At 34.3% G+C, this 18,427-nt stretch overlaps 1 protein-coding gene across 1 annotated transcript in view; it reads left to right on the top strand.

The window, feature by feature from the left end:
- Positions 1-8,237: 8,237 nt before the first annotated feature.
- The window catches only part of LOC148302883 (tyrosyl-DNA phosphodiesterase 1-like), a 35,261-nt gene continuing 25,071 nt past the window's right edge, over positions 8,238-18,427 (top strand). Inside the window, exons 1-7 of the mRNA XM_088270875.1 lie at positions 8,238-8,360; positions 10,233-10,341; positions 11,491-11,775; positions 14,808-14,870; positions 16,136-16,222; positions 16,834-17,076; positions 18,208-18,288. Of these exons, the coding sequence (XP_088127001.1) occupies positions 8,286-8,360; positions 10,233-10,341; positions 11,491-11,775; positions 14,808-14,870; positions 16,136-16,222; positions 16,834-17,076; positions 18,208-18,288 (943 nt within the window). The 5' untranslated portion in view covers positions 8,238-8,285. The remainder of the gene's footprint in view (positions 8,361-10,232; positions 10,342-11,490; positions 11,776-14,807; positions 14,871-16,135; positions 16,223-16,833; positions 17,077-18,207; positions 18,289-18,427) is intronic.

The following is an 18,427-nucleotide window of genomic DNA, read 5'->3' as shown; positions in this document are numbered from 1 at the left end:
TTTTTTAATTTTTTTTTTCTTGTGTATTATTTATTTAATAAATTATATAATTTCCATCAGTTCTTATAACCTTCTCCCATCTTTCTATCAACTTATTAATACCAGTAGTATAAAATTCCGTGGATTTTAATGCTAAAAATGAAGTAAGGGATGTTTTTACCTGCTCTATTGAATAATTTTTTTCATCATTTAATTTTTTTTGCAGTGATCGGAATAAATAAAAATCAGAAAGAGCAAGATCTGGAGAATACAGTGGATGCTTGATAACATCCCAATTTAACTCATTTAGCTTGTGTTGGGTCATCATAGCCACATGTGGTCGCGCGTTGTCGTGATGAAACACTGCCCCTTTTCTGTTTACCAATTCTGGTCTATCCTTTTGAAGGTCCATGTTCAATTTGGATAATTGCTGACAATATCGTTTTGCTGTACTTGTCTTATCATGTTCCAAGAGTTCAAAATACGCAATACCCTTATTATTCCACCAAACACAAAGTATAACCTTTTTTTATGGATTTCGGCCTTCGAAATTGTTAATGGGGCTTGTCCAGGTATAGCCCAATGTCTTTTTCTTGTCACGTTGTTGTACACGACCCATTTCTCATCTCCCGTCACCAAACGATACAAAAAAGGTTCATGTTTTTGTCTCGCACTCAAAGCAACGCGCGTTGAAACACGATCCAATAAATTGGCAGCCGACAATTGATGAGGTATCCAAACGTCGTACCGCGAAACCATTTCCATACGCTTCAAATGTCTTAATGCGATTGTTTGGTTGACTCCCATCATTGACAAAATCTCCCTGATGGTTAGACGTGGATTGGTGTCAATTATGACTTTTAATTCGTCGTCATCAGACTTCAATGGCCGCCCGGTACGTGGTTTATCAATGAGTGAAAAATCTCCAGATCGAAATTTTGCAAACCATCTTCGTACCTGTCGAACTTTGATGACATCTGCTCCATACACTTCACAAATGTTTATGATTGCCACACTCGCGGTATTGTCTTTACGGAATTCATAAAGTAAACAATGACGTAAATGCACTTTATCGAACGACATTTTGAAAAAATACAAGGGGTTATTACTGTACTCTGGCCAGGCCAAAACTGAATAGAAAGTAGAGGAAAAGCATCCTTTATACAATGGAATCATAAAAAAGAAGATACTATTCAAAATTTATGAAAAAATTTTTTTTTACCTGGGATCATAAAAAACGGTTACTTTTGCATCAACCCAATATTATACTTCCAAGTTTAAAATCCTTTGGGATTTTTTTCAGGGCATTATTAAGTTAGTAAGATAATAGTCAATGATCGTGTTTTTGTAAATAATGCACTTGGTCACTTTCTCCTGTATGACTGCGATATGTTTTACCACATTTTTTTTATAAATTGAAATTAAAATAATAAACAAATAAAAATATAAATAATGAAAAGAAAGGGCGAAAGAAAAAAAAGAGAATTTGGAGAGATGTAGATGAAGATTAGCTCGCTGGCTGGACATGCGGCAGCACTGTGCTCCAGTGCCACCAATTCAAATAACTGGAGAGCGACATTTCAAATGTAAAACTAACCCTTGAAATTATTAAACAGTGTTTTTAAATAAACCACGCTCCTAATTGACGTAGGTCGGGATAGCAGGTTATAAGTAGTAGGTAAAATCCATCAAAATACAATACAATCTGTAAGGTTTATATTATCCACTGACACTTCGTGATGGAATTGCATTTTTAATTTATTATTAGATTAAAACCAATATTTTTAGCTTTTCCACTTTTTTTTTATTTGACCAGCGACCGGGTTTCGTCGTTACCGACATCGTCAGACTGGTCTGATGATGTCGGTAACAACGAAACCCGGTCGCTGGTTAAATAAAAAAAAAGTGGAAAAGCTAAAAATATTGGTTTTAATCTAATAATAAATTAATTCAATCTGTAAGGATTGCAAAAATTGCAGCATTTAAAGACATAAACCAATTCTGTAAGGGGTGCCTAATACATCGCTCACTCCTTTCAAGAACGTCATAAATCAAAAATCGTAAATTTTCTGTTGTGCATGTCTTAGCAATGCCCAGAAAATGTACTATATCCCAGCAAAAGCGGCATATTTTTAACTTAATATTTACCCGCTACAGGGCAGAAAGTGTTGTATTTGCATTTTGAAGAAAAGGTATGTTTTAATTATTTTTTTAAATATACTAAATATTTTTCAAATGGAGAAAAAACCTTCAGGTTTTACCTAAAAAGATCCGTTGCACAGTAAAGAGTTCAATAAGTGGCTTGATATTTATTTTTAATACGTTGTATTATATTTTTAAACTTTAAAAACGTTCTCCTGAAAAATCAAGTTTTTTGATTTATGACGTTCTTGAAAGGAGTGGGCGACATATCACCAGGGCTGTACATTTAAAATATGAATGCTAGTACAGTGGAACCTCTTATAACGAGCATAATTCGTTCCAGCATCTTACTCGTTAAGCGAAACATTTTTTCCAAACAAATCAGTGTAATATACGATAATGCGTTCCATGCCGAAAGAATACTCATTTTTTCACTATATTTTATTGACATTTATTCAAATAAAATTACATATTTGCTAGAGAGTGTAACAGCTTGGAATACAATTTGAATTTGAAAAAACATGTCAGTAAAAATATAAATTTATGACAAATCGCTCACTCCTTTCAAGAACGTCACAAATCAAAAAACTTGATTTTTCAGAACGTTTTCAAAGTTTAAAAATATAATGCAATGTATTAAAAATAAATATCATGCCACTTATTAAACTTTTTACTGTGCAACATATCTTTTGAGGTAAAACCTGAAGGTTTTTTCTCCATTTGAAAAATATTTAGTGTACCTATTTAAAAAAAATATCAAACAATACCTTTTCTTCAAAATACAAAAACAACACTTTCTGCCCTGTAGCGGGTAAATATCAAGTTAAAAATATGCTGCTTTTGCTGAGATATAGTACATTTTCTGGGCATCCCGAAAACACGCGCAACGGAAAATTGACGATTTTTGGTTTATGATGTTCTTGAAAGGAGTGAGCGAAATAATAAATTGTTTTAAACTAAAAAATTGTCTAAAGACATTAGTTTTTGCTGATGTTTCAAAATTTGTCGAAATTGTGTCACAGCATTATCATTGAATACATTTGTAGCACGAATAGCCACCTCCTTATTAGGGTGATGCTTCTTAATATAATAATAATAATAAAACCCTTATCCGCACCCCAATGGTGCATAGGGCACTGCTTCATATGAACACAGTGTTATCTTGATCGTTCACACACGAAGGAAAGGTGATCAGCCCTCCGCTTCAGGTACCAGTCCAGGGTAATATTGAATAAATATTACAGTGAAAAAATCACTTATATTTATTTGACCCCCCTGGGAATCGAACCCGGGCCTCCAGAACGGTAGCCGAGCGTGCTGACCATTACACTACAGAGGCGGACAAATATGGATCTTCTTAATATAGGATGCGAATTTCTCTTATTGCGCTAGAAGATTGTTGCTCGGCTACTTCCTCCTCCTCCACTAATAAGCTCTCCTTGCTGCGAAACACGATGCAACTTCATAAGCTGCTCTTGGCTGTGCTCTTTCACGGCTATCCGCCTCGAGTCCAGACGCGGTAGTCCCGGCTCACAAGTGAATGTCATGAAAAAGGGACTTGCCATTTTTTTTCACTGTATTTATATTTAATAGTTCCTGATGGGACACGGGTTTACACTTTGGTGTAACTGGGCTAAGCGCATCGACTCCATTTAGAGAATTGAATTTACTTCACTATCACTGTATTGAGGAAAGACAAATCAAACACTTTTGTAGGGAATGTGGCAAATTAAAAACCATACGCGAAATCTAAGGGACTTGCCCTCTCTGTAACTCGTTATGTGAAATATCGCTCGTTAAAGGAGCAACTTTTTTACATTTTTTTGCTTGTCACGCAAATTACTTACTATGGGAGGTGCTCGTTGTGAGAGGTTCCACTCTATTGTCACATTTCTTTATCAGTTTATCAGCAGTTCTGAGTACAATTTTAATTTCCGTTAATACTTTTTTTTAAAATTGATAGTAATGTGATAAATATGAATTGGCATGCAAAATCCGATAAGTACTTCTTAGAATTTTATTTTACTTACAATTTTAGTTGATTCCTTTTATCAATTTTCACCTTATGTAAGCAGACACATGTACACAAATATGTGTATGTATTTGTACATAAATTCATAATGTCACCTTGAAGGTGATTGATAACTAGCTGACTAATAAGGCACGGGTAGGAAGAGAGGATAGAACGTCACACCACTCTGCCTTATTATTCCTGACCTGTCCACGTAATCTCAGCACCGTTTTGTTGATGACTTGGATTACAAAATGGCGACATGGAATTAAATTGAAGAAAATCTCTCTTTATTAAGGCTGAGATCTCAAACGTACAAACTCGGAACGCGACCGGCCGCGCTAGGGGCCAGTCGTGTTTCTGCGCAAAATTTTTTTCAGAATATTTTTTTTCTTCAGAATATATGTAAAATATTGGAACTGGATTTTTTAAAGAATGTATTTAAAAATAAAACTTTTCACCTTTCAATAACTCTTTTCTTTTCAAAACCATTTATTTATTATTAAAAAACTATTTTTTTCAATACAAAAACAGTGTTTTAAGGCCTTACTAGCAATAATAGAATTCAGTAAGCGTCCGGCCGCGCTGAGAACCGGACGGTACTTCACGTCCGATTTGGTTTTTTACGATTCATATAGATTTTTTCACTCCTTATCTTTCATTAACTCTTTTCTAATTAAAACTATACATCTATTTCGACGAAAAATGTATTTTTTCAACACAAAAACGGTGTTTAAAGCAAAAATTTAATTACGTGAAATGTTATGTTAGAGAAGAATCAACAGGTTTTATTATACATGGTTTTTTAATTACTCAGGCCTTTTTATTTCATGTAACTCGATGGACCGGCTTCCGGCACCTTTTTTCACGAATAAAATAATAAAAATTCAATTATCAAAATCAATTTGACGAAACAATGTTTGCGCTTACGTGATTGGAATCTATATTAATATGTTTATAATTTATATTTTTAGCAATAACTTTGTGATTTTCCATTTTATAATTGAAATATAACTTTGTTTTAAAATCACTATAAATATTTTATTATAACTTAATTATAATGTCTACAGGTTAGCTTCGAAACCGGACTCCATTATAATTAAGTTATAATAAAATATTCGTAATGATTTTAAAAGAAAGTCATAATTTAAATACCGTAAAGTGGGTATACTTTGCACCATGGGTGATACTTTGCACCACCTTCTGTAAAGAAATTGTAGAGCTGGTCATCTCTGATACATGTCATTTTTCATTCTACTTTCTATTGTTTCTGATAGATGGCACTTCAATCTACTTTTTAGTTTACAGAAGTAACAGTCGGTCGCTATTGCTTCAATGCGTTTTTCCTGTCCGAACGTAAAGAAAGTTTTCTGTCTGAAAATTGTGTCCGAAAAAATCCAGTGGAATCAGTATACTGAAACTAGTTACAACAAGTGAGTGGTCTCTAAATCATAGGTAGATAGGCCCTGCTTTTCTCAAATACTGTATTTTTTAGTTACGTTGTCAAGTTTATGTAAAAATAATATTTTTTTAAGAACTGACTTGTATTGACCACATTTGGGGTAACATTGCACCAAGTGCAAAGTATCCACAAAAGGCCATAGTTAATTAATTTGATGAAAAGTCTTAAAACGGATAATACAACTTAACATGTTTGCTAAATATCTATTGGTTTTGTGTACTTACTTAATTCCTGATGGTATATTTTTTTCAAAAATGTCAAGAACACACAAACAGCGGCCTTATGCCAGACGATACTGCAATTTTACACCGAAGAGAGTGGAGCAGTGTGTGGAGGCCATTCGAAATGGTACAATCAGTCAAAGAAAGGCTGAAGAAATTTTCAAAATCCCCAGAAGGACGATTAACTATAAGCTCAAAGGTCAGCACACAAAACCTGTGGGAAAACCTCCGATATGTGACAAGTGCGAAGAGCAATCCTTCGTAAACTGCATAGTAGACATGAGTGAGTACGGTTTCCCAGTGAGTGTTTTTAACATTCGCTACATTCTAATAGCCTATTTGGATAGATTTGGCAGAAGAGTACGAATATTAAAGAACAACGTACTAGGCTCTAAATGGATAAGATCATTTTTGCAAAGACATAAAACCTTGACTGTTGCTAAAACTAGTCAGTTGCTTAATCGGTTGCCATTAAAAGCGTATGACGATGACGTGCGCCAGAGTTTTCAACAGTTTTTGGAAGAAAACAGATTCAACCCAAAGAATTCAGTCTTAAAACGCAGGAAAACAATACCGATAGAACCAGGTTAGAGCATTGCTCACAATCCAAATGTCGAAATGAACGTTGACGAGACACAAATGCTACCTGAACCAACTACATCAATGATCCCACCTTCCACATCGAAACTTCCAGCATATCTAGCATTAACTGATTATAGTTGACACGGAAGCTTTGAGGAAGAGGGAGAAGAACAAAAACGATGACTGAAACCAGTTATCGTATTTGTTCTTCCGTTTCATTAGGACCAGTAAAAAAGAAGGTGGGAAAATATGTCGTATTTCATTATGAAGGAGAAAATTTTCCGGGACAGATTTTGGAAATAAAGAAAGACAGAGCTGTTAAATCCATGCAGGAGAGTCTCAAAACGTGGAAGTGGCCGATGAAGGATGACTTTCTTCAATATTCTTGGAAGGATGTAGCGGGTTCCATAAAAGAACCGAAAATGCAATCCAAAAGAGGTTTCTTTACCGTCCCGGAACTTGACCATATTTAGACCTAATTTAATTTTGATTCCTATTACCTATATAGTACGATATGTTTTAATATCCACCTTTTATTTTATATAACTTTAAACCTTCAGTATTGAAAAAAAAAAACATTTTTGTTAGATTTTTCAATATTTAAAAAAAAAAAATTCTATCAAGTGTCTTATTTTTCCATAATTATACAATATTATAATCTGCATTTAGTGAACTGTGAGCCAAAACCCTTCATAAGGTGCAACAAAACTTGTAGGATAGCCTTTACTTTGCATAAATTTGGATTCTAGTACGAAAAGTGTAGAGAAAATATCATGGTGCAAAGTTGTACTTTACCCCGGGATACTTTGCACCAAAATATAAATATAAAAAAAAAATACAGGCAAAATAGATAAAAATTTAAAAACGTATCAGACATGTTACAGGTATATGTGTTATTACATTGCAATAGTTGAAACCTCAGAAAAAGTAAAAAACCTGATCTGAATAGACAATTTTTTGAAAAAATGCAGTATTTTGGTGCAATGTAAACCCACTTTACGGTATATATATTTATATCATTCGTCAAAATGAAAGTAAAAGATACTTAAAATTTTGTTTAAATGATATTTGAATGTATTTTTTTGGTAAAAAGCTTTGGTGAAGTGAGTTCCTGGACTTCCCGGTCCCGTCCCGGTGTTGGGTAGTCACTACACAATAAAAAAATGGCGATTTTAAATCGGAAAATAAAGACAATCATAATATCTGGCCTTAATCAATTATAAATGAGGTAAAAAGATATAATAATTTAGATTTATTTGCTGAAAACATTAAAAAACCATCTGACAACGCTCACGGAACAAGCATAGGTCCACTCTTGTCGGAAGCCCAAGGGCTACTGCCGCAAGCCCGCTAGCCGCAAGCCCGTTAGCCGCTAGCCAGAGAACATTGAGCTTTGAACTCCTCACGCTTGCACAGTGCAAGTATGCAAGAGTGAGATGCGAATATAGTGTCGCGGTTCCCGCACACTCTTCACGCGCTGTTTATATATATAATACCTCCGATGTAGCCGATAAATTCTGATAATTATTTATATTATTTTTGAAATCATTACGTTGTTATATTACGGAGGAATACCCAAAATCTTAGCCTTGTATTTACTATATTTATAGAGATATTGATGGTTATTAGAAGTAATCCGGGAAGGGTGAGTTAAAAAGAAGCCCTGATTTTAATCATACACGAATAAAATAAAAAATTAAAACTATTTCACTTCTAGCGAGTACGAATATTTTTTCTCACGAGTATTTTTTAAAAATTTGATCGCCGATGTCACCACAAGAATGCTCTTATCTAAATTACGCCCAAAGAGGCATATTACGCCGACTACACATGCATTACTCACATTTTATTTCCTTGATAAAATATTTTTATTTATAACTGTGATTGTATGCTTCAATTATTTGTGAGTCGTCAGTTGCTGATTATACTCCGTACAGAGCGACACGTTGCGAAATTTCAACAGGTCAGTAAAATCATTATTTTCCATTCCTAACTAACTAACCATCACGCCGCAGGGGTAGGCAGAGAGAGTAGAACGCCACACCACTCTGTCTTTGCAAACATTCTTCGCCTCTTCCACGTTTATGCATGTCCTTGTACATACCCGACGATTATTACGACTCCTTACCTGACCACTTTCAAGTATTTGGCATACCTGATCGTGCCAAGTAATTGAAAGTGACCTGATACCTGATCGTGCCAAGTTTTTCTCGGTCTTCCTCTGCTCCTTTTTCCAATTACACTCGCCTGATAAATTTGTTTTACCGTTCTTTCCTCACTCGTTCGTTCCAAACCATCTCAACGCACCTTTCTTAATTTTATCGATAATGCTTTTCTCAGCTTTGCATTCCTTCCTTATTTCACTATTCGAACATGTATTTTACATCGTTTTGGCACATTCTTCTGAGAGATCGCATTTCGACTGCATTCATTTGACTTAATTATTACATTTTTTGATATAATTTAATACGATTGCTCTATTTTATTTGTTGTTTCGGCATTTCTATACTTTGTGGTAAGACATGTTAAAAATTATTAAATAAGACACTTGTTTTTAATTTAAAGATTAGAATGAAAAAACATCGTAGCGGTCTTGTTAGTAATTATTTTTTCGGTATTTGCAAAGCGCATAAAAGGTACAAATCACTCGTTCCACTCTCATAAATTACGATCATTACACCTTGTACCACATAAAGGCAAAATTTTGAATTATTAAAAAAATATTAGAAAGCCCAAAAAACTTGAATTTTTAATAATTGAATCAATAACATATTGTTTAGAAATTCTTCACCTTTGCTTTCCATTTTTCCTTTATTTTTAAACTCGAAATATTGGGGTAGGTACCCGGAATTAGGCACTTTCCTCTATATATATATTTCGTCCGCCTCCGTAGTGTAATGGTCAGCACGCTCGGCTACCGTTCTGGAGGTCCCGGGTTCGATTCCCAAGGGGGGTAAAATAAATATAAGTGATTTTTTCACTGTCATATTTATTCAATATTACCCTGGACTGATACCTGAAGCGGAGGGCTGATCAACTTTCCTTTATGTGTAATCGATCAAGATAACACTGCGTTTATATGACGCAATGCCCTATGCACCATTGGGGTGCGGATAAGGGTTTTATTATCATTATTTATTATTAATATTTAAAGCATTTACATTGTGGTTAGTCATTTTTACTTATTTGATTACATAACGTTACATTTCTGTTATTTATAACATTTGTAACATTCATATGAATGTAATGTTAACAATACTATAAAAGTTACGAATACAATACAAATTTCAAATTCAATATACATGCATTTCATTCTAAACTTCAAATGAAGCTAGGCCACTATAAACGTGACATTTATGAAAAGGTTTGGGGCATTTTGTAATGGTCCCTAAGCTCAGCCTCAGTTTCATTATACCCTTTTTACGTATTCTTCATTCGGCTACTAAAAATACAGTGGAACCTCTCATAACGAGCATAATTCGTTGCAGAATCTCACTCATCAAGAGAAACACTCGTTAAGCGAAACATTTTTTGTTTTGACTGGCGAAAGTCCCGGGAAAGAGTGTCGGAGGCATCGAACCCCTTTTTGCTTGTATGAGAGGTCCCATTGTAAAATCTTTGATTCGGACTGTCGTATACAAATGAGTTAGTCTTTGGCCTGTCACCCGCATTCTTATCTATTCCATATTCCGTATGACATGATATTTATTTTTATATATTTTATGGACTTTTTGATCTTTCCTCTTTTTGGGCATTATTATTGACTGTCATATAAAATAAGGTAAGTTTTAAAGAGGTTTTGTGCTGTTTTTGATGCAATATTGTTGTTTTTCAGCTGAAGAAAAAACCGAAAATGCCGAAGTCACGAAAACCCGAATGCTCTTTCGGGAGCAAATGTTATAGGTTAAATGCTGAACATTTTCGTGAAGAATCGCATCCACACCGTAAGGAGTTTTTCGCTTTGTATTCGTTTTTTTACTAAGTTATTAAAAGATTCGCTCGTGAATTTCGCGAATATGCTCGCAAAGTAATTGAGATGTAGAATTGAGTATTATTTTTTGACATCTCATCAAAGATGAAGAAGAATATGGAAGTCTGGGCATTTACGGGACTGACGACCGTCGTAGGCTGGTTTAAGTGATCACTTTACATACGTGTAACATTCACCAATTCTACCCATTATTAACAACCACACTACTCAAATTCTTGGAAGTTCTATTTATATATATGAACCAAATTAGATTCATTGTTCTTGAATCAGTAGAACTTCACTAGAGACATCTATTGGTGAGACGAAAAGAAACTTCACGTGTCTAAAGTGATCACTTAAACCAGCCTATGACGGTGGTCAGTCCCGTAAATGCCCAGACTTATGGAAGTTATAGACAGACTTATAGAATATGGATTCTTCTTCAACTTTGATGAGATGACAAAAAATAATATGAAAAATAACTCGTATAAAGATAATCCAGATTTGTGAACACATATTTGGACACACTCAAAATGTTGTTGTCAAAATTAGGTAATTAAAATCTATTACAGATATGAATTTCCTCACAAAAGCTAGGAAAGTAAATATTCTAAATTGGTTTGCGGGCGGTTTCCATGGCCTGTGTGTGGGGTGTGTGGGGTATGTGGGGGGTGTGGGTATACATTATATTTTAGGTTATAATAAAGGGCACTGGAAAGAATCCAATAGATATTATCAGAAATAAAATTAGATTAAAAGTGCTAATATAAACAACAAATATTTGATTTTAACAGAAAACAAAACAATAAAAAAGATGAACATAAAAAAATGTTAGTAAATATATGCCATATGAGTTGTACGTTTAAATAAGAAGGTACTTAGTTCTGTTTTCTCAATAAATAATTTAATTTTTTTTAAATCGAAGCAAACTTAGGTGATTAATGTCTAACATATAGTCTTTGTGGAATGAATTAAACAGTTTTGGAGCTATCAAAAATGAGTGTCTTTGCGCGAGTCTGGATTTGCAGAAACGGATTTCTAGTAAATTATTAATATTCTAATAATATTTTTAGAAAATAAATGTTGTCAAACAATGGTGATTTTGAATGGCGATTTTTTTTAGTGGAAGAAATTTTGGAGAATTATAAAGGAAGCGGACCGTACAAAATCCCGAAAAAATTGCTCAATAACGAAGCCGTTGAAAAACAGCTGCAAATGATGCATACAATGAGAGATTCCTCGTCAGATAAAGATGATGAATCTGATTCTGACGAAAAAAACAAGAGGAGAAATAAACATAAGGCCCTCAAGAACCGGAACCGGGACTCCTCTTCATCCAGCCAAGAGTCTGAATCTTCAGAGGAAGAATCCAGGACTCCGAGGAAAAAGGGACACGCGAGTGATAAAGGTAATCCGTGTTATTTGTTGTTTTAGCATTCACTTTGTGGTAAGACATGATGAAATTATAAAAGAAAAGCACTTGTTTTTATTATGACCACTCGTCTCGGAAGCTATGCTTACATCTTCAGGTCCAAATGTAAACTGAGTTTACATTTAGACCTTAAGAACTAGTCGTTATAATAAAATGAACTCAAGTGCTAAAAACCAAGTGTTTTTCTTTTACAAGGTAATCCATCATCGCCATACTTTTGTATAATCAAGAAAACATTTGTATCTTACAAGTTACATATATCGCCCACTCCTTTCAAGAACGTCATAAATCAAAAAACTTGATTTTTCAGGAGACCGTTTTTAAAGTTTCAAAATATAATACAATGTATTAAAAATAAATATCAAGACACTTATTGAACTTTTTACTGTGCAACAGATCTTTTTAGGTAAAACCTGAACGATTTTTCTCCATTTGAAAAATATTCAGTAAGTTCAAAAAAATAATTAAACAATACATTTTCTTCAAAATGCAAAAACAACACTTTCTGCCCTGTGGCGGGTAAATATTAAGTTAAAAATATGCTTTTTTTGCTGGGATATAGTACATTTTCTGGGCATTCCGAAAACATGCACAACTGAAAATTGACGATTTTTGATTTATGACGTTCTTGAAAGGAGTGAGCGATATATTATCTATTTTGTATATTAAAAGCATTGTTAACTTTGTGGTACGGTAATATAACACTCTCCTTAACATTCATCATTCACTTTGTGTATACCACTTTAATAAACTTTAAATAACACTATTTCGTGACTACCAGTTTCGGAATAATCATTCCATCATCAGGTCAAATGTAGATTAAAATGAAAATTTTTACAAAAGTAAAAAATGAATGAAGACAAATGAATCATAGTGGGAATATTTTTAAAAGTGGACTTGTAGTTAAATTTAATTGCTTATTTTTTATCAGGTTTAGAGACGTAAGCCGCTTGTGCCTTGGTGCTTGGTGCTATATTTATATGGTTCCAACTCCAATGTATGGAAGTGAAACATGGAGTTGGCAAAAGAAGGATGAAAGTAAACTGAATGCAATCGAAATGCCATCTCTTAGAAGAATGTGCGACAAAACGATGTATGATAGATGTGCCAATAGTGAAATAAGGAATGCAAAGCCGAGATAAGCATTATCCATAAAATTAAGAAAGGTGTGTTGAGATGGTTTGGACATGTAGAACGAATGAGTGGGGAAAGAACGGTAAAACAAATTTATGAGGCGAATGTAAGTGGAAAAAAGAGCAGAGGAAGACCGAGAAAAACATGGCACGATCAGGTATGCCAAATACTTGAAAGTGGTCAGGTTAAGAGTCGTAACAATCAGCGGGTATGTATGAGGAGATGCGTGAACGTGGAAGAGGCGAAGAATGTTTGCAAAGACAGAGTGGTGTGGCGTTCTATTCTCGTTAGTTAGTTAGTTTAAAATAACACTTAATGAGTTTTGTTTCATTACACATGACTATTACTATTACTTTTCAACTGCACATGAAAAGATCTGTAGTTTTCGAAACTAGTCGTGCGTAATGCTAATAAAACTCATTTAGTGGTATTGTAGCATATAGTATTATAGTGGTAGCATGGTATTATGTATAGTGGTAGCAGCGTGATGGTTAGTTAGTTAGCTAGTCTTTACTAATTGCATTACTTATTTATATTTTTTCTGGATTATCTAAACAAAGACTAGATTATCTAATTTTTAAAAAAAACTTCATGTGCAAAAAAGAAATGCGGGCTTATTGCTAAAAACAATATCATCCAACCAACCAAAAACAGACTAGCGATATTTTTAAAAACGTTTGATACCATATATACCTGTTTCCAATCAGAGGGTAGATAGTGCTTGAACATTTGAAAAAAAAACATAAATTACAAATTGATGATAATAAGGAAGGCAAAGGAAAAGCGGAGTTTAGGGAAGGAGGTAGAAAGGAAAACTGAGGGAGGAGGTTTGATGGACAGGATATTACACAAATTATTATTGTTATTTACATGGTATTACACAAAGTGAATGATGAATGATAAGGAGAGTGTTTTATACTATCTGCCAATCCATGACAGGTCATACATAATCATCTCATATACATACCATAAGCTGATAATAATTCCTGGAATGTGCTTTGTTAAATAATCTGCATTTAACATCTCCTGATTATTCTATCTGCAATCTTTCCTGATAAAGAAATTACTCCCAAGCAGCTCCATAATTATAACAAATACAATACGAAAATCTTTTAAACTTAAAATTTAATTTAATTGATTCGGTAGTCATTTTGTGGTAATATCTATGTGTTTTTAATTTAAATTTTACTCGGTTAGTACCACTGTCCGCCTCCGCAGTGTAATGGTCAGCACGCTCGGCTACCGTTCTAGAGGTCCCGGGTTCGATTCCCAGAGGGGGGTCTAATAAATAAAAGTGATTTTTTCACTTTAATATTTATTCAATATAAACGCTGGACTGGTACCTGAAGTGAAGGGAGCGAGTGTTTTTGCCTAGAATTTTCACTCATGAATTACATGAAATTATAGTAACTTTAAACATAAAGAGTAAATCCACTCACAAGTAGGCATAGGCTATGAAACTTTTAAAGTTGAAGCCTGAGTAGGGACATGATAAACGGTGTTGCATAAGCCGTAGCTAGATTTCAGAGTCACTTGGACGTTAGGTAATTCACTGAAGTGAAGGGCTGATCACCTTTCCTTCGTATGTTAACGATCAAGATAACACTGCGTTTATATGATGCAGTGCCCTATGCACCATTGGGGTGCGGATAAGGGTCCGAAAGTACCACTATTTCTTAAAATTTATTTCGATCCATTTGGCGTATGAAAATGATGCAGAATGCATGGAAACAGGTATTTCAATAGACTTTAAGAATTAGTGATATTTACCAAGTAAAATTTTATTTTTATAAGTTAAAATATTTTTAAGACTTTAATTTATGCACGAGTGTGACTCACTATGGAATGAGTTTATGTGAATTAACTCATTTCAGATCAGTCCAAGTCGAAAGGTGGACATAAATCTAGAAGAGATTCGTCCCATGAAGAGAGTGAAGGTAATTATTAATACTTTAAGCTGCCGTTCTACTTACTGTGGGGTGTAATTCTTAAAAGGTTTTGTTATTATCAAATGGATAAAAATCAAGTCTAAAAAAACACGATACAAATGCAGGAAATACTACACTCAGACAATTGTGCAGGTGAAAAATACACGGACAACAACTATACGCATGGCAAATGCACACATGCAACTGTGCATAAGACGAATGCACACATGCAACTGTGCATAAGACGAATGCACACATGCAACTGTGCATAAGACGAATGCACACATGCAACTGTGCATAAGACGAATGCACACATGCAACTGTGCATAAGACGAATGCACACATGCAACTGTGCATAAGACGAATGCACACATGCAACTGTGCATAAGACGAATGCACACATGCAACTGTGCATAAGACGAATGCACACATGCAACTGTGCATAAGACGAATGCACACATGCAACTGTGCATAAGACGAATGCACACATGCAACTGTGCATAAGACGAATGCACACATGCAACTGTGCATAAGACGAATGCACACATGCAACTGTGCATAAGACGAATGCACACATGCAACTGTGCATAAGACGAATGCACACATGCAACTGTGCATAAGACGAATGCACACATGCAACTGTGCATAAGACGAATGCACACATGCAACTGTGCATAAGACGAATGCACACACGACAATGTGCCCATGACAAATGCACACGGAATGATTGCGCAATCATTGTTGTTCGGTTGTTGTCTGTGTATTTTTCATGTGCACAGTTGTCCGAGTGTAGAATTTCCTGCATTTGTATCATGGTTTTTGACTTGATTTTTATCCTTTTAATATAAACGAAACTTTTTAAGACAAATGCATATTTGCCATGTGCGCAATTTTCATTTAAACAAATGAAAATGGCGCACATGGCAAATACACATTTGCCCAGTCATTCATGCAACTATCACGTCGGTTGATTACAAATGTATATTCCAATAAAATACAAAACAGAGACTCTGGTTCCCACATATTGGAGCTCGATATACAACGATCGAACATGGAATAGTATTTGTGTAGAAACCCCGATGTCCAGCCACTCTGTGGAAAGGGTTTGGGCCAGGCCACCTGTTTTTGTGTGTCGACTCTCGCTCCGTTCGCCTGGAACTGTTACTCATTGTCAAATATTACACTATGGGTGGAACGAGAAACGCCTCTCTTTTGTTGGAATATGCACATTCATATAAACAGGTAGAATGTGGAATTATTGTTGTATGTTGCAGATGAGAGTGAACTGAGTGAGTGCGATAGAGGGGAATCTTGCACCAGCACTAAGGTGAAACACTTCAAGAAATATTCTCACCCTCACTGTGAGTTTGCTTTTATGTTATTTCTTATCTCATATGAAGTTGTATGTGCTTAACCTTTAGCTACTGAGGTGGGTTAAATTTCACGTAACCACTGACGTGGGGACCTCAGAGCTCCGTATATATATATATATATATATATATATATATATATATATATATATATATATATATATATATATATATATATATATATATATATATATATATATATATATATATATATATATATATATATATATATATATATATATATATATATATATATATATATATATATATATACATATATATATATGTGTGTGTGTGTGTGCTTATATTTAATAATACTAGAAGGTCGAGTGTGTCATGCGGGGGGGAAGGGAATAATTCAGCAATTTTACTTTCTCAAGGCTTGAGCGGCCCCCACCTCAGCAGTTAAAGGTTAAAAGAGTTATTTTAGAATCGGGTAAGTAGTAATAGTGTTCACGATCTATCCACGACATCATGGCTGTCTCAAAATCTTTGTATCCTGATTCTGCAGTTCTACTATTTTTCGCAAGATGTTGGTTATTATATGTTGTTTTCCTGAATTACTTGAATCAAAGTGACAATAAACATGCGTCATGTTACAGTGAAGAAGATCTTGCAGAAATATTCGGGACGAGGTCCATACGATATTCCTCATAGATTTAGAGACGAAGAAAATATTGAAAACCAGCTGGGCATTATTTTGGACAGCGGTATTGACTTTAAGAATACCAAAAAGCAGACTAAAAAACCACCACCTTCCCCCGAGTCGACCAGAAAAGGCACGCGTCGCAATACTTCCAAACCAGACGACACAGGCGCAAGGAGCAAGAGACACGAAAAAAACAGTATGGAAACTTAATATGTTGATTGATATGTAGAACTGAAACTGAACTTAGTAAAATTTACTCATCCACTCCATTATAAAACTTGCGCAATATAGTAGAGTCACGAAAACACTCCACAGTCCGGATAACGCGGTCACACCCTGGCAGCCAAAAAAGAGCCAGTTTTTGCAAAGCCGGCTAGTTGATTTTCATAAACCTTCCCTTCTCGGTGTTGTTTACCTTGTAATACCCTTAATATCTCTATAAATATAATAAATACAACGCTAAGATTTTAGATATTCCTCCATAACATATTTACGCGTTGATTTAAAAAATAATATCAATAATATTCAGAATTTATGGGGTACATCAGAGGTATTATATATATAAACAGCGCGTGAAGAGTGTGCAACAACCGCAACACTATATTCGCATCTCACTCTTACATAATTGCACTGTGCGAGCGTGAGGAGCTCAAAGCTCAATGTTCTCTGGCTAGCGTTCAGTAGCTCCTGAGCTTCCGACAAGAGTAGACCTATGCTTGTTCCGTGAGCGTTGTCAGATGGTTTTTTAATGTTTTCAGCAAATAAATCTAAATCATTATAATTTTTTACTTAATTTATAATTAATTTAGGGGATTAGCTATGAATATCCGTATTTTTCCCGTTTAAAATCGCTATTTTTTTAAATTGTGTAGTAACTACCCAACACCGGGACGCAAATTTTATTTCAGCACTAGAAGGGAAAGGTTAAAGACAGCTTTTTGCCTTGGTAAAGTATTTTTCCGTATTATGTCGTTAAATTATCTGCAAATTACTGTATATGTTTGTACTTGTTAATTTTTATTTTCATGTATGCAGTAAAGGTTAATAAATAAAATGTAGTAAATGAAGTATGTATTTGGGCAATTTATTTTATGTAAACAATACATACAAGTACAGTACTGTATTATATAAGGAAACACTTATACTCATTTTTTTTTAACCGCATTTCTAAAAAAATAAAATAAAATACATTAAATGTTTCTTAGGATTGTGAAAATCTTCAAAATTATATATTTATATTTTTGTTTAGAGCCAAATGAAATTACATTTTAAATGGATGTGTTTTTTTTTAAATATATATGTAATCATTATTTTTTATTTATTGTAGAGAATCGTGATAAATGCGTGTACGGTGAGAAATGTCACAACACAAATATCGAGCATTTCAATAAATTTGAACATGAGCATTGTAAGTATTTGTATGCTATAGCATATCGTATTTCTTAGGTAAGGTACTGCATCATACAAACGCAGTGTTATCTTGATCGTTAACACATGAAGGAAAGGTGATCAGCCCTCCTTTTCAGGTACCAGTCCTGGGTAATATG

This window comes from Brachycentrus maculatus, unplaced genomic scaffold (assembly GCF_059751285.1).
Source record: "Brachycentrus maculatus isolate JH-2025_06_01 unplaced genomic scaffold, ASM5975128v1 h1tg000400l, whole genome shotgun sequence".
NCBI lineage: Eukaryota > Metazoa > Arthropoda > Insecta > Trichoptera > Brachycentridae > Brachycentrus > Brachycentrus maculatus.
The sequence above is the reverse complement of the archived record's forward strand: the minus strand, read 5'-3'. Positions and strand labels throughout refer to the sequence as shown.